The following is a 17357-nucleotide window of genomic DNA, read 5'->3' as shown; positions in this document are numbered from 1 at the left end:
ACTGTTGTATTCAAATAAATTTAAGTCCGTCAAGCCCACTCCAGGGCCACTTCATTTTGTTTGCCAAACTGGCCTTTCCGGACAGTAAGGCAGCGTCGCGGTAAATTAACACCTGCCGTCACATCCCCCGCCTCTTGGCGGGGTCCAGGCTTCCTTTTCTCAAAAAACTAAAAAGATACCTTCACTATCCCTTTTGCTGACTTTGCGCCCAAGCATTTCCGAACTTTGGAAGCTAAGAATTAAGGGGCAGGGGACGGAGAAGGCCGTGAGTTGGAAAAAGAGCCAAATTTGTCCCCTGGAGAAGTCGCCAGAAGCCGTCTCAGGCTCCAGCCTCTCCTCCCACAGCCGGGAACCCCAGACCCCGGACGCTCCGGGTAAGCGGGATGTGAATGCCTTCCGAGCCGGCCTCGGCCACAGCAGCCAATGTGGCGGCTGCTCCTTTTAGGGTCGGACCTGGCTGCCCCAGGAAGGGGCCCGTCGGGGCCTCCGCCTCCTTGAGGCCAGACCCCGCCTCCAGCCCACCGCTCCCGGGCCGCCGTCGGAGCTCTTACCCGCAGGACATGGTAGCCTTCCGTGCCTCCGCCTGGAATCTCGACGCTCTGCGAAGAGCCCATGGCGGCGGGCGATCCGTGTGGCCGGTCGGGCTCCGCGCTGATCCCGGCTCCCTTCCCCCAGCCAACTGCCCGCTCTGCTCCTCCGCTTAGCACTTGGGACGTGGCACTTGCTACCGCCGGAGAGCCCGACCGCACTGCCCGCCGGGAGATCGTCTTCGCGGCAACCAGGGCCCCTGCGACTCCGTAGACAGCGCCACCTGCCGCGAGCCGCGGGAACGGGTCTGAGCGTGCGCAGGTGGGGTGGGAGTGCCGCAGGAAGAGAGAGGGGAGGGTCCTACTCTTGCTCGCGAGAGAGCAGATACGTGTACGGTGCATCCCTCCTTAACACCTTGTTACGGGACCCTGAGTAGGACAAGATTCATCATCTGGAAAGATTGTCTCCTGAAAGAAGTGTTGCTTGGTTGTAGCTCCCCTGGTGGCCAGAGACAGGAAACAGGCTGCTGCAGAAAAGAATAGGGGCGGATGCAAACACGCTGTTTCCCTGCTGCTCTGTTCCTCAAGTCCCAGGTTGTGCAGAGGATGGTACCAGGCAGTGGCTCTCCTTGAGCTGAATACCGCGTCCACTTAGCTGAGCTTTTAAAGGGAAACGTTCCGTTTATAAAACGGCTGTCCCAAAAAGTCATGGAAGACCCACCAAGGTTTATTTTTGCTTTGTTTTTGTTTTCTGCTTTCCCTATTTGTGAGAACAAGATCAGCACAATTGGATGTCCTTGGCGTATCATTGCCTGCCGCTGGACTCCCCATCCCGCTTCCTTTAGATAGCAAAGTTGGGTTCACACTTCCCACTCCATTGCAAGGCGAAGTACATGTTCTAGCCCAATATGTTGAACTTGCTTCTGTAACATTTTCAGTTAGAGCTTCTAGTTTACAGAAATAGAGGGGATGGAGCAACAAGTAAAGTAGCATCACAAGTAAGCAACCAGGCAAATACAGGAGGTGGACTGTTCTTTTCATCAAGTTAGAATAACGTAGAAGGGACTATACTGGATTAAAAGATATATGAAGGGCATAACTGGGAAATGCAATATAAGATCCCGAGTCCAGGGCTGATTTGGAGAAATAAGCTGTAAAGGACATTTTTGGCTTAGTTGGGAAAATTTGAATATGTACTATTAGGGAAAAAAAGCATATATTGACATGGGAAAGTGGAAATTATTGACAGAAAAAAATAGGTTACAAGACAGAATGTCACTAAACAATATGAAAGCATTTTTGTAAACAAAATACATATTAATACATATGTATGCTTATGAAAATATAAGAGGATGCAAACCAAGGGTTACAGTAGTGACCTTGTTACTGAGCAAAGGGGGGCTCATTTACGTGTGCCTTGGTGTAAGACCTAACAATTAGTGTTGAGAAAAATGTCTTTATTTACAATATTCCATCCTGGGTGGGCTGGGAGCACTTCTGTCAGAGTCCTGTTTTCCCATGAGACGCAGCACTTTCCTTGCTCCCCAAAAGGCTATAAACCTGTGGTTCTCAACCTTCCTAATGCTGTTACCCTTTAATACAGTTCCTCATGTTGTGGTGACCCCCAACCATAACTAAGCATAGTGATTAATCACAAAAACAATATGTAATTATATATGTGTTTTCCGATGATCTTAGGTGACCCCTGTGAAAGGGTCATTTGACCCCCAAATGGGTCGCAACCCATAGGTTGAGAACTGCTGCTATAAACTAAAACCAAGCCCAGTAGTTGCCCATTCCTTATCTGTCAGCTCTCTCCTTCAGAATCTGGGGTATGTTGTCTTCAGCCTCCATACAATAGCCCAGGAAAGCATGTGCTCTATTACACTGGATCATGGGGAAGTCCAGGAAAGGCACAAGTCCTAAGAGACTTGTCCCACGTTCCAAGGCTCCAGATAGAGTCCAGTCTGCAAGGCAGAGTCCTTAGTGGCTTCAGAGTCAGCTGGAGCAGGCACGATCAAAGCAGCAGCATGCCTGCTTTCTCACTAGCCCAGGCTGTGTGGCAGAATCTTGACCACAAACTGCATAGCTACTTCTCATAAGGCTGCTACAACCTGCTGATCCACCATGCTCCTCCTTACATCGTGCTTCTTCTCAGGGTGGGCTGCAAGGCCCTTCTTCATCCTTTCAAAAAGGCTCCCCACTTCTTATGGCTGGCTGCCCTAATTTCAAATGCTGACCCGAAGCACCATACCTCATTGTTATGAAAAGTACCTTAAGTGGTACCCAGCACAACTTCCCTTCAGGAAAGGCTGGAGTTATCACCTTGTCATTGATATGCAAAGTATGTTAAATTGTATTGTTCACCCTTTTACCTGCCTTTTACCTGGGCAGTAGTACAGCTATTAAGCCCTGGCTGGTTTGGCTCAGTGGATTGAGCGTCGGCCCCTGCGAGCTAAGTGTTGCTGGTTTGATCTTCCAGTCAGGGCACATCAGAGAAGGAAAACTCTGATTCCAAAAACCCTCCGCTGCCTTGCGGCATACCTCTTCAGGGGAAAGGCTAAGGGAGTAAACCCCGACAGAAAATCCGGAGCCGGAGTCCCTAAGGCGGTTTGACATTGTAGTCAACACCGGCAACTCCTGCGGCGCACCTGAAGCCAAGCTGTATTGACTCGTCTTTCCCTTGGATCCCTCAGCTGCGAAGAGAGGGGGGGGGTCTGCTGCATGGGCAAGAGCAGACCCTCCATATCACCCTGCCCAGGCTCTGTAGCTTCAGCTTCACTGGAGAGGACACTCCAGTGTCATCGTAAGATGTCGATTCAACACGGGAGGAAACAGATACCGTGTCACTCCCGAGTCGGACTGCACAACCATTCTCGGCGGTGCAGATAGACACTTAAGAAGCTACACCATCGTCTCCCGAGACGGACGGCTGCCGACGAGTACAGCTATTATCTAGCTGTCAGCCTGCCATAGATATGCAAAGTACCTTATATGCTGTGTTATCTCCTTCCTGCATCCCCAAAACCATGGGCTATGGGGGCTCTGTTACAACCTCTAGGTGGTGATGGAGATGTTTCATTTTTTGTTTTGGCTGGTTCTATATTCTAGAACATCCACAGACTGCTTCTGTAACAATAATAGAGTATGTAAAATTTAAACATAAAAAATTATTTATCTTGAGACTTCTGGCCAAGATGGAGGCCTCTACAGACACGCTGGGTCTCCCTCCACAACTAAGAAGGAATACAACTATCTCAAAACTAGAGACAACCAGAAGTTTCAGAAAATCAAGCTGCATGGAAGCCCAACAAACAAAGATATAAAGAAGAAATACAGTAGTCCCTTTCTATATCGCGGTTCACTTTATCACGGCCTCACTGTATCGCGGGATTTTAAAAAATATTATATTTAATTATTTATACCGAATTTTTTGCTATATCGCGGGATTTTGTGGTACTGTATACGTATGTTGTTAAAGTTATGTAGATTCAAGAGTGTAAAATATGTTCAACAACATAAATAGTGTTTATAAAAGTGTGGAAAAGGTTAATAAGGGAATGGGAAAGGTTAATAAAGGAGTGGGAACGATTTATAAGTGTGTGGGAAGGGTTAATAAAGCCTTAAAATATATATAAGTACTAAAATAAATGTAAGCTTCCTACTTCATGGATTTTCACCTATCACAAGGGAGTCTAGAACATAATACCCGTGATAAGTGAGGGAATACTGTACTCATCCAGACAGGTAGGAGGGGCAGAGCTGGGGCGGAGAGGACGCAGTGTGGTGGTGGCAGCGGTGGTGGTGGCAGAGGTGGCAGCAGCAGCAGACCGCCGGCAGAAAGTGCAGTTACATGTTTTAAAAAGTTGGGAGGAACACCTGGGGAGCGTTCCCAGCTCCAGACCAGACCCCGCAAATCACGGTCCCAGTGCCAGGGGAAATCAAGCCTTATTGCTTCTGACTGTGAAAATCCATGGCGGTTGGGGCGGAGGAAGAAAATGCCAGTCTGTCAGCAGAGTCTGCTTGTTTAAAGGGCCCACAAGGTCCTAGAACGTCCGCAGACCCACCCACTCTGGGAATGACAGCCCGGGCAACAGCTTGACAGTAAAGTGGGAGAAGTGTCTGGAAAAAGGGCAAGTGCTGAGCAAGTGGCATTGTTCCCTCTCTGACCCCCTCCCCCACATACAGCGCCACAATGAGGTGAAACGGGTCGCCTGCACTGACGAATACCTAAGGATCCACCCCCCTATAACGTAAGAAGTGCAACAGCCCTTGCCAAAACCACAGAGGCAAACACAGAAAGATGAGGAGACAGAGAAGTACGACCCAGAAGTGGAGGCAGATCAAGGTCCCAGTGGCACAGCTAAGCAATGAGCAGATAGCACTCCTAATGGATGAGGAGATAGATAACAGATGCACAGTTTAAGGCATTGGTGATTAGGATGCTCACAACTCTAACAACAAAGATTAGACAGCACGGGGAAAGAATGAAGGCTATCCTGGCTGAAATGAAGGAAAATCCATATGAAACAAGTGGTGAAGGAAAGGAGACCAGGGATCAAATCAACAAATTGGAACATAATGAAGAAACAAACTGTCAACCAGTACAGAAGGAGGAAATGAGAATTAGAAAAAATGAGGAGAGGCTTAGAAACCTCTGGGACAGCTATACACGTGCCAACATCAGAATCATAGGGTTGCCAGAAGGTGAAGAAATTGAAAAATTATGTGAAAAAATAATGAAGGAAAATTCCCCTAATTTGGGGACTGAAATGGACATACGGGTGCAGGAAGCACAGAGAGTCCCAAACAAACTAGACCCAGGGTGGACCGCACCAAGACACATCATAATCAAAATGCCAAAGGTTAAGGATAAAGAGAGAATCTTAAAAGCAGCAAGAGAGAAGAGGAGAATTACTTACAGAGGAGTACCTATAAGACTGTCAGCTGATTTCTCAAAAGACACTTTGCAGGCAAGAAGCGACTGGCAGGAAATGTTCAAAGTGATGCAAAACAAGGCCCTACAGCCATGATTACTCTATCCAGCAAAGCTATCATTCAGAATGGAAGGGCAGATGAAGTGCTTCCCAGACAAAGTAAAGCTGAAGGAGTTCATCATCACCAAGCCATTATTATATGAAATGTTAAAGGGACTTATTTAAGAAAAAGGATATCAAAACTATGAACATTAAAATGAAAACAGTATCACAACTATCAACAGAAACTAGGGGATGGAAACAAAGGTAAACTAAGTAGACAGCCAGAGGGGGAACAGAATCATAAGTATGGGGAGCATGTGGGGAGAGGGCAGCTGGGAAGGGGGAGAGGGAGGAAAATGGTGCAGGAATTAAGAAGCAAGGTAGGAGGGTGAGGAATAGACAGGGAGATGTTGAGAAAAGCTTTATGCATGGGCCATGGACATGGACTAAGGGGTGGGGGATTGCTGGAGGGCGGGGGGTTGCTGGGTGGAGGGGAGCAAAGGGAAAAGAGATTGGGACAACTGTAAAAGCATAATCAATAAAACATACCGAAAAAAATATTTATCTTTCTTTGCTGTCAATAAACCAATATCAGGTTTTTAGGAGGCCTAATAAATACAGTAACACACAAAGGAAATCTCCAGTTATTAGACTCCCTAAGGACATAGACTGCAGTGGGGTCGGCTCTGTGTTCCTAATACTTTGCAGAATGCATGAAAGCTAATTCAACAAATTAATTGATTTAATGCAAAGGAATAAATATAAGAACTAGATTTAATGATAACATTTTGTTCTGCTTGACAATTATTATCCTCTTTATGATTTTGTAATAAGCTGTTGCTATGTTCAGTGGTGAAACTTTTTGTTTCCCAGATGTCTGACACTAGCCATGGTTTGCAGAACCCAGGCTGTGAGCCTTTGATAGTTATGAGCAAATGCAATCCTTCCTTAGAGCTGTATCATGTTTCTGCCACATGTGTGACTACCTGTTATTCCCCATACAGACCATTTAGTTTCTTACCTTCTTGCCTTTCTTTATGTGAATCCATACAACTGATATGCTCTTTCCTACATTTTTCTACTTAGAAAAATTCTAAGTATCCCTTAATGTCCATTTCAAATGTAACTTATTTAGCCCTAAATTCAGAATGATTCTCTCCTCACTCAGGAATAGTTTCTTCATTTCTGGTAACATCATCATCATCATAGGCCTGTCTTCCACCATTATGGTCCATCATTCAGGGTGAGGATCATGTTTTTTCTTCTTTAGATCCCCAGTTCCTGGTTGAGTGTTGGGAACATGGTAGTAATGTTTGTTGATTTGAATTCACTGTGTGTAATAAATAGCTTCAAAGCCTTTTCTTTTTCAGGATCAGTTAGTAAGTTACCTACGCTGCTCCTATTTGTGCTTCATGAAAATCTGTGTTATCCCTTTACTGACAACTGGTAGAGGATGAGGTACAAGACTCACCCTATCTGGAACCAGAAGACTGTGATAACCATTGCTTCAATTTTCCATGTGCCAGTTGTTTTCCTCTTTTAGTGAGGGACAGTGCTCAGAGGGCAGAAACCAAAATCCCAAGGATGTTGTCAAAGCTAATATAAATAAATATAACATGATGGAGGGGAAGACATGATAGACTATTGTCCATGTCATTTTTAATTCAAGTAGGAATCTGCTGTAGGCAAGTTGGTATTTTAAAACACCACAGGCAGCAGAAAAGCAAAGCCCAGCAAAAAACTAATATCTATAGACTATAAACATTAAACAAAAATCTCTTTTTCTCAAAGAAGCATCCAAGATACTTTGTGTGTTTACTCTGGGTTTCATTAACATTGAGTTCCCATAAGTGAGCATAGAAGGTAGGGTCATTTGTATAATATTGGTTATTGCACCCTAACCTTTTTGCCTGCAGAATTCCCTGGGAAAGTTTAACTCATGCTGCATTTGGATGACAGCCATTCTGCATAGCCAACCAGTGGGACCTCCCTCATCGATGAGCCCTTTCTGACCTAGCTTGTTTTGCTGAGGGAGCAAACCTCAGGAGGGTCATGTTATATGCCATCAAACCCCAGCCATAGCTGACTGGAGTGAGGGGAACCTACCAACAAACAACACTTACACTAACCAATAACCTATGATGTGGCCTGTTAGGAAGACCTCTGCTCTCAGTCCCCTCAAAACAAACAGGAGGTAGTGGTGACTAGCTAGGCCAATCAGATGTTCTTTTCAGGAGACTCAGTCAGTGTATATTTATTTGCATATTAGAATGTAAGCTTCATGAGGTCTTTGCCTGTGTGTCTACTACTGTGCACTTAGTACTGACAATGGGCTGGCATAGAATAGTTGTTCCGTAAATAGTTGTTGAATAAATAAATGAATGAATGGTAATAACAGTCATGTTAATAGAAAAGCACTAGAGCAGTGGTTCTCAAGCTTGGATATGTACTAGATTCATCAGGGTACTTTGTGAAAATACAGAAATCCAAGTGCTAGGTTGCTTCAATGATCCTGGGTCCCAGTAGTTTTTATTAATTTTCATGTTATTTTGATACACACAAAATTTGAGAACTATACCACTAGAGGGATGCTTAATAAATCTCTGCAGGTAACCAACGAGAATCTGTAGAGCTGAGAGGGATCACAGCCACAGGCCCAATCTCCACTGATGTTCTTGTGCTTCTTTGACATTCTCATCATCTTTATTGTTAATCTTTTCTTTTTATTTATTTTTTAAAAACTTTTATTCTGGGATAATTTTAGATTTACAGGAAAGTTGCAGATAGTACAAAGAGTTCCCATATGCCCTTCACCCAGTTTCTCCTGTTATTAACATCTCACATAATCATGGCATATTTATTGAAACCAAGAAACCAACATTTGTACATGAGTGTTAACCAACTCTAAACTTCATTCAAATTTCACAAGTTTCTCCAGTAAAGCCCTTTTCTCTCCCAGGATCTTATATCGCAGTTAGTTGTCCTATCTCCTTGGTCTTCTCTGGTTTGTGACAGCATCTCAGACTTCCCTGTTTTTCATGACCTTGATTCATATAGCACCATCAGGTATTTTGCAGAATATACCTGCATTCATGTGTGTCTAGTGTTTTTCTCACAATTAGACTGGCCTTAATTGTTTTGGGGAAGAAAGACTAGACAGCGGTGAACTGTCCTTTTCATTGTATTATATCAGGAGTATATGCTAATAACATGACATATGACTGGTGATGTTAACTTTGATCACTTTAAGGTGCTGCCTGACTTAATAGTAAAGTTACTATTTTTCCCTTTCTCCTTGAAGCAAGTCATTAAGTCTAGATCACTTACAAGCTCCACCTCCTGGAGGGGAGTACCTACAGAAATAATTTGGAATTCTTTTGTAAGAATTTTTGCTCATGTATGTTTATTTGGGGTCCTGTATGTTTGGTTATTTTGTACTTTGGGCTCATGTATATTTATTTTGGACTTTGACTTTAATCCAATACTATGTTACTCAATGCTGGTGGGAATGCAAAATGGTATATTTCTTTGTTCAAATTGTTCCATCTTTGCTCATTGAGACCACTTTCAGTTTGACTTTTGTGTTTTTTTTGATAGGCTATCATATTTTTTGTGTGTGTATGGTATAGTAATACACATAATATAAAATTTACCATCTTAACCATTTCTCAGTGTACAGTTGAGTGTTATTAAGTACATTCATATTGTGCAATCATTCTTTTGTTATTTGAGCATTTCTGTATTTGTGGCACTACAAAATGTTCCAGGCTCATCTTGTATTTTTCCTGTACCACTCCTAATGTCAGCTGTTCTCCCAAGAGCCCTGATTCCTTTAATTGGAGAATAGTATTTAGAAACCAAGATCTGGGTTTTGGGTGTGCTCATTACTATTGAAGTTTACTGCTTTGGTCCTTCTCAGCAGACAGAGCTGCAAAACACGTTAATATATATTGATCTATGTATACACACATACCTGTAATTATTTCTATATCTCCCTGTCTGTATATACATTAAACTAAATATGAGTTCATACTGTTTCCTACTCTAATCGAGCACCACAGTATTCATTCTAGCATTTTCCCTTTGCTTAGTTGTACCTTCTTTCTCTGACAGCAAGAAATCTAGTTCCCATTATCTATTACTTATTTACTTATTTCTTCAAGTTAGTATATATATTTATACTTTCAGAATTGTTAACATATACTCCTGTAAGAAGCAAATCTATCAATTAAAGTACCATATTTATATATAGTTGTTCATCATTAACTTTATGGTTTTCAATCAAAACCATTTTCCGAAGTTACTTGCGTTGGCTCCTTTTTCCTTCTGTACCTTCTTCAGTAAAGTGAAGATATATGGTAATCTTCACCTGTGCAATACAGTTAGATTAGTTTCAGTCTGCATTCCAACCTGGGATCCCTAACATTCCGGTTGATTTTCTTTTAATTTGCACATGTTATAATTCACTCTTTGTGATGCACAGTTCTATGGGTTATTACAAACACATATGTATCTACCACCCTACTATTTCTATCACCCTAAGGTTTCCCTTGTGTATACCCTTTGTGATAAACCAGTCCCCCTTCAGTTAACCCCTGGCAATTACAATTCTGTTTTTCATCTTTATAGTTTTGCCTTCCCCAGATGTCATATCAATGGACTTACACAATATGTAGACTTTTGGGTTGAGTTTCTTGCACTCAGCAAAATGCATTTAAGATTCATGTTTGTTGTGTGGTCCAGTAGCTTATTGCTTTTCATTACTTCATAGTGTTTCGCTGTATGAATGTACCACAAGTTATTTTTTTTTTCCATTTACTTATTAAAGAACATCTAGGATGCTTCCAGCTTTCATATGTAGGTTTTGTATGAAGATAAATTTTTAATTCACTTGGGTAAATACCTAGGAGTGAATTTTCAGGGTTGAATGTTAAGTTCCTGTTTAACTTTATAAGAAACTGCCAAACTGTCTTCCAGAGTGGCTGTGCCATTTTCCATCCCCATCAGCAATGAATGTGCATTCCTGTTGCTCTGCATTCTCGCCAGCATTTGGTATTGTCAGCATTTTAATTTTAATTATTCTGTTATATATATATATATATATATATATATATATATATATATATATATATATATTGGCACCTGATTGTGGTTTAATTTAAATTTCCCTAATGACGAATGCTATTGAACATGTTTTCACATGCTTATTTGTCATCCATATAATTTCCTTGGGGAGTTATCCATTCAGATATTTTGCTCATTTTAAAGTTGGGTTACTTATTTTCATATTGTTGAGTTTTAAGGGTTCTTTGTATGTTCTGGATATAAAGAATCTGTACCAAATATGTGACTTAGACCCAGGTTTTGGCTTCTCTTTTTGTTCTTTTAACAGTATCAGTCACAGAGCAAACATTTTTAATTTTTAATTTTTTATGAAGTCCAGTTTATCTTTTTTTAAATGTATTGTGCTTTTGGATATTGTATCTAAAAACTTATCACCAAACCCAATGTCACACAGATTTTCTCCTATGTTTTCTTCTAAAAATGTTATAGTTTTATGTTTTACATTTAGGACTTTGATTCACTTTGAGTTAATTTTTGTATAAGGTATGAGGTGTGCGTTGAGGCTTATTTCTTTTGCATATGAACATACAGTTGACCCAGCACCGTGTGTTGAAAAGACTATCCTTTCTCCACTGAATTGTCATTGTACCTTTGTCAAAGAGAATCTCTAGAGCTTGAGTGGTCTCAGCAAACAAACTCAATACAATAGTTTCCCCTTATCCACGGGGGTATATTCCAGGACCCCAGTGGAGGCCTGAAACTATGAATAGCACTGAACTCTGTATATATTATGTGTTTCCGATACATACATACTTATGATAAAGTTTTACCTACAGTAAAAGATTAACAACATTAACTAATAATAAAAGAACAATTATAATAATATACTGTAATAAAAGTTATGTGAATGTGGTCTTTCTCTCAATATTTTATTGTACTGTACTAATCTTTTCATTTAAAGGAAGGTTTTTGTGGCTGCTCTTTGGTATATCTGAATTGCCAGCATCACTACTCTTGTGGTTTGGGACCATTATTAAGTAAAATAACAGTTACTTGAACACAAGTATTGCGATATGGCAACAGTAAATCTGGTAATCAAGATGGCTACTAAGTGACTAATGCGTGGGTAGCATATATAGTGTGGATACACTGGACAAAGGATCTGCGTCCTGAGTGGGATAGAGCAAGATTTCACCATGCTACTCACAATGGTGCAAAATTCAAAACTTATGAATTGTTTATTTCTGAAAATTTCATTAAATATTTTCAGACTGCAGTTGACTGCAGGTAATGAAACCACGGAAAAGCGAAACTACAAATAGGGGGAGGGGACTACTATAATAAGGCCCAAAATGTACTAATGCTCGTGCATTTATTTGACATCTCCATCACCTTCATTACCACATTCATTTTGAACTAGAACTTACATTACTCAAGGTAGCATATCTATTATTTGCAGATAAAAGAACCTGCTTAAACTGCTTTTCCAGGTTTACTTCAGCAGCTGAGTTGTTCTAGCAACTTTGTGGGTGTCTAATTTTAGGGAATGAATGCTTAGATTAATTATTACTTGGGGGCTCTTTGAAGGTGAAAGTTGCTGCCAGGGCCAGTAATTAGTGTAGTAAAAACAATATTGACTTCTTCATACCTGCTTTACTTGCATGATGGTTTTTTTCCTTGTTATTATGGAGAGGTGAAAATTTATGAGCTGCACCGGGTTACTTCTTCAGAGCATGGAAGAGGATGGTGGCATTTCTATATGTTCCTGGGTAAGAGAGAACTGATCTTGCCATCCCAGGCAATTTATTTCTTCTGTATCATGGGACAATGTAAATCTTGTCATTAAAGCACAGGGTACAGGCTTCTGTGTAGCTTTCAAGGGTATTGCCCTAGTGTGGGCTCTGTGCAGTGTGCTCTGAGCTGGGGACTGATGAGGATGCTCTCATTGAGATCATCTGCTCAAGAGCTGCAGGAAATTAACAGTCTACAAGGAAATGTACAAGACTGATCCAGAGAAGGACTTTATCTCCAACACACCAGGTGGCTTCTGCAAGCTAATGGTTGCTTTCGTAAAGTGTAAAAGAGCAGAAGATGGCTCTCTCATTGATTATGAACTGATTGACCAAGGTGCCCGGGATCTCTATGATGCTGGAGTGAAGAGGAAAGGAACTGATGTTCCGAAATGGATCAGCATCATGACGAAGCAGAGCATGTGTCACCTCCAGAAAGTATTTGAAAGGTAGAAGTTGGAGAGCATCAAGAAGGAAGTCAAGGGAAACCTGGAAAATGCTTTCCTAAACCTGGTCCAGTGTATCCAGAACAAGCCCCAGTATTTTGCTGACCAAGTGTATGACTCTACGAAGGGCAAGGGGACATGTGATAAGGTCTTGATCAAAATGTTGATCTCCCACAGTGAAGTGGACATGCTGAAAATCAGATCTAACTTAAATAAAAAACACTGCAAGTCCCTGTACTATTACATGCAGCAAGATACCAAGAGTGACTACTAAAAAGTGCTGCTATACCTGTGTGGTATGACTGAGGCCTGAGAAGTCTCCAGTGTCTAGGAGTGGTGCTTTCAACCAACAATTCTTTAAAATCAGCTTGCAACTAATAGCCCCCTGTGCCCATCCCTGTGAGGATAATGTTAGCATTGCTCCTTCCCTGACCTTATCTCAGTTGCCTAAGTATTGCCTGGCTTTCCCACCTAGTCTCCTTTTAGCCAAAGAAATGAATATTTCAAAGAATTGGAAATTAAGCCTAGGATGTGAAACACTTTGCCTCTTGTGTACTGAGTCATCAACACATAAATAAATTGAATTTATACTTAAAATTTTTTGAATAAAAAAATTAAAATGTTGAAGCATTTTGCATTCTTGAAATAAGTGTTTTTTTGCTCATGGTGTTATTTTTTTTCACTATACTGCTAGATTCCATTTGTGATACAGTATTTTATTTGTTTAGAAATTTTAAATCTATATAATTAAAATCACCTTGTGGTTTCTTTTTTCTGTTTGTCAAGGTCTGTGCCTCTGTAGCACCCTAGTCATAACTCTGTCAAATACTTATTACCCTGATGAAAATTGTATACCTATGTGTCAGCAACTCAAGGGACCAGATCATATTTGATTTTCTGTCCTATGTGTCAAGCACAATGCCTAGAAAGCATGATAGGGACTCAATGAATCTGTGGTGAGTGAAAAAGTGAAGAGCTTTCAGAAATATTTTCCTGCAATCTAATGCTACCTACTGTTGGTAGTTTGCCATATATTATCTTTATACATCTTTTATTCCAATGCCAGTAATGTCCATGTTTCTGTCTTCACTAGTTCCCCTGTAGAAATATCATTATTGGATACAATATTACAGTTAAAATAAATAAACTGGAACCATGTGTATCGACATTGATAGATTTCAAAAGTATAAGGTTAAACTAAAAAACAAGGATAGGTATAACATGACATTATCTATATAGAATTTTGAAAACGCAAACAATACTATGCACTTGAGCTGGTTATATGTTGTTGGCTCTCAACCCTACTCCAGTCTTTCTGTGCCCTCTTCTGTATCACAGGGGCCTAGAAACTGGTGAACTACATGTCGCAGACTCCCTTGGTTTTGCCAGTGGTTTGCACTGACAAAGAGATGAGAAGACAGAAGAAAGGGAGAGGCCATTTTCCTTTCTGTTCCTGGCGGTGCTTCCAGCATTGGCAGCAGCAGCAATAGTAGGAAGTGACTGGAAATGAGCATTTCAGTAGTGTCAGTGTCTATGTTAGCAGCAGCAACAGCAACCTGTAGTAATCCAACAGGGAAGAAATCAGGTGAGCAGATACTCTGATCTCATTCTCCTTTCCCCCTCCACCTCCTGCCAGCACTTCTCACTGGCCAAAACCAAGCAGAAGTCAGAGGCCAAGGGAGTCCACTGGGGCAGCCGGTACCACTCAGTTTTCTGAGCACAAAGAAACATGGAGACTTGATCTGGAGGGGCCAATGGAGGAAACTGAACGTAGCCCCCTTATCCCGTTTGCTCCTCCAGCCCTTTCTTATACCTTTGTAACCAATTCTCAGTATTAAACCTCCCTTTGGGTGAAATACATAAAGTGGTTTCTCTCTTCCTCATTGGACAGTGACTGACTGATTCAGTGTAGTTTATGGATATAAACATATGTAGCAAAGAAACAATAACCTGCATGGAAACAATAAACTCCATATTGAAGATAATGGTCATCTCTGGATAGGAGAGAATAGAATGGAATTGGGAATAAGTGCACAGCAGCCTCTGTGTCAAATATTTAATTTCTTAAGCTGGCAGGGGAATGTTTGGACACTTTAAATGTTATTCTTTATATTTTCATATACCAGAACTAGTTAGCCATCCTCATAATTACATATGTTTGTGTGTTTATATATATGAATAAATCAATTAATGAACAAATGAATGAGACCTGACCCTGCATTCTGATATTTTGACTCTGTCATTTATACTGATTTGAACTGAGATAAGTTAAGCTACTTGAGTTCTCTTAGTCTTTGCATCCTCCCCCATGAGGAGAAGGATAATATAGTATTTACCTTTCAGGGCTGTTGTGATGATTAAGTGGGATAATATGTGCAAAATTTCCTAGTACAGTGCCCAGCACATAGCAAGCCCTCAACAAATCATAGTTTCCCTCTTCCTGAACTTTTATGACTAATAAGGGTTTGATTTTGATAAAGTTTGAATCTCAACAATTATTTTATGCCTCAAGGAGGTGCTTTCTTTTCTTTCTTTTTAAAAGCCTTTAATGTTTCTTCTCTGATTACAAGAATGATAGCTGTTCAATGAAGAAAAGTTGAAAAATATAGAAACATACAAAGATGAAAATAAAAATGTACTTTACTTCTACCCCTCTGAGCTACTATAAATGTGTACAATATTAAAAAGTAAAATAACAGTATATAGTTCTGTAACATGGTTCTTTAACTTCACAATGTAAGGTAACCATTTTCCTATGTCAAATACTCTATGACATCACCTTTGCTGGTTGTATAATAGTCAAGTATTTGGGATGTTTAGGTTTTTCTAATATTTCACTACTCTAATCAATATTGTAATAAACTTCCTTGTTGATAAATCTTTGCCCACATTTCTTATTATTTCCTTGAACAGAATACTTGCAGAAATCTTGGTCAAATTGTATGTGCATTTGACAAGATTTTATGCCTGTAGTTAACTTGCTTTTAAGAAAGATTGCATAAAAAGAAAGAAAGGAAGGAAGGAAGAGAGAGAGAGGGAGAGGAATGAAGAGAGAGAGAGAAATTATACCAATTTATATTGCCTCTAGCAGTGTCGGAGCATTCTATTTTTCCATATCAAGAAGTCACTCTTAAAAAGAGAAATTGTAACAGACATGGACTTAATAGTAGAACCTACAATGATAAGAGTCTAACTCGTTTGATGTTTAAAGAATACCAGTAAAGTGTCACATCTTCGCAGAGCAGAGGACTTTCATGGGCCATTAGAATCTTATTTTAATGGGTTGCTATGCAGATGGATTCCACTTTTTTAAGAAAGATAATTTATTTGTTTGTTTTATTTTATTTTTAGAAAGAGGAGAAAGGAGAAAGAGAGGGAGAGAAACATCACTGTGTGGTTGCCTTTCACTTGTGCCCCCAACCGGGGACCTGATGTGCAACCTAGTAATGTGCCCTGATTGGGAATCGAACCAGTGACACTTGGCTCGCAGGCCCATGCTCAATCCACTGAGCCACAGCATCCAGGGTGGATTCCAGTCTTTTAAGTGCCAATTTCTATCTGGACTCAACTTAATGTAAACATCAGTTGGAGGTGATTTGAGAACCAAATGATCTGTGGGTTTTCTAAATCCAGAACTGATAGTGATATAGTTGGAAAATGATGAAAACTGAGCCAAGTGCTCTTCTCCTGGACTAACTCTAAGACTTGAACTTCTTGTGTCTTGAACATTCAGCTTTTACCTTTACCCTGCCTCCAGTTTAAAGACCAACTCTGAACTGGTTAAATGAGAAAGAGACAGATAGCAAAGATATCAGCTAATCAGAGATTTTGTTCTTTGTTAACTAAGTTCTGCAACCCTCTCATACCTGCCAGCTTCACTTTGTATCAAAGCCAAAAAATTTCCAAATAATTAAAGTTGTATTTCAAGATGGAGGCCTAGACAGACATGCTGCATCTCCCTCCACAACTAAGAAGGAATACAACTGCCTCAAAACTAGAGACAACCAGAAGTTTCAGAAAATTGAGCTGCATGGAAGTCCAACAAACAAAGATATAAAGAAGAAATACTCATCCAGACAGGTAGGATGGGTGGACCTGAGGCAGAAAGGATGCCATGTGGTGGTGGCAGCAATGGTGGTAGCAGCAGGCCAGTGGAAAGTGTAGTCACACGTTTTAAAAAGTGGGGAGGGACACCTGGGGAGTACTCCCAACACCAGACCAGACCACATAGCTCACAGTTCCAGTGCTGGGGAAAATAAAGCCTCATTGCTTCTGACTGAAAACCAGTGGGGGTTGGGGTGGAGGAAGAAACTGCCAGTCTCTCAGAAGAGTCCGCTTGTTTAAAGGGTCTCTGTGGCTCTAGAATGTCCACAGACCCACCCACTCTGGGAGTGAGGGCCAGGGCAACAGCTAGAGAGGTGCCAGTCCCATATGGGAAGTGGAAGTGCCTCGAAAAGGGGCTAGTGCTGAGCAAGCGGCATTATACCCTCTCAGACCACTCCCCAACATACAGCATCACAATGTGGTGAAACGGGCTGCCCTGTACTGACA

The 17357-nt window shown here is 41.1% G+C and overlaps 1 protein-coding gene and 1 pseudogene across 1 annotated transcript in view; one reads left to right on the top strand and one right to left on the bottom strand.

Moving 5' to 3' along the window:
- GORASP2 (golgi reassembly stacking protein 2) overlaps positions 1–778 on the bottom strand; it is a 30797-nt gene extending 30019 nt beyond the window's left edge. The window contains exon 1 of the mRNA XM_090280672.1: positions 552–778. Within this exon, the coding sequence (XP_090136798.1) occupies positions 552–614 (63 nt within the window). The 5' untranslated portion in view covers positions 615–778. The remainder of the gene's footprint in view (positions 1–551) is intronic.
- Positions 613–13119, top strand: LOC150022212 (annexin A2 pseudogene; annotated as a pseudogene).
- Positions 13120–17357: the final 4238 nt, after the last annotated feature.

This window comes from Furipterus horrens, unplaced genomic scaffold (genome assembly GCF_987537825.1).
Source record: "Furipterus horrens unplaced genomic scaffold, mFurHor1.1.pri manual_scaffold_1, whole genome shotgun sequence".
Taxonomy (NCBI): Eukaryota; Metazoa; Chordata; class Mammalia; order Chiroptera; family Furipteridae; genus Furipterus; species Furipterus horrens.
Note: the sequence above shows the minus strand (reverse complement) of the source record. Positions and strands in the feature narration are given on the sequence as shown.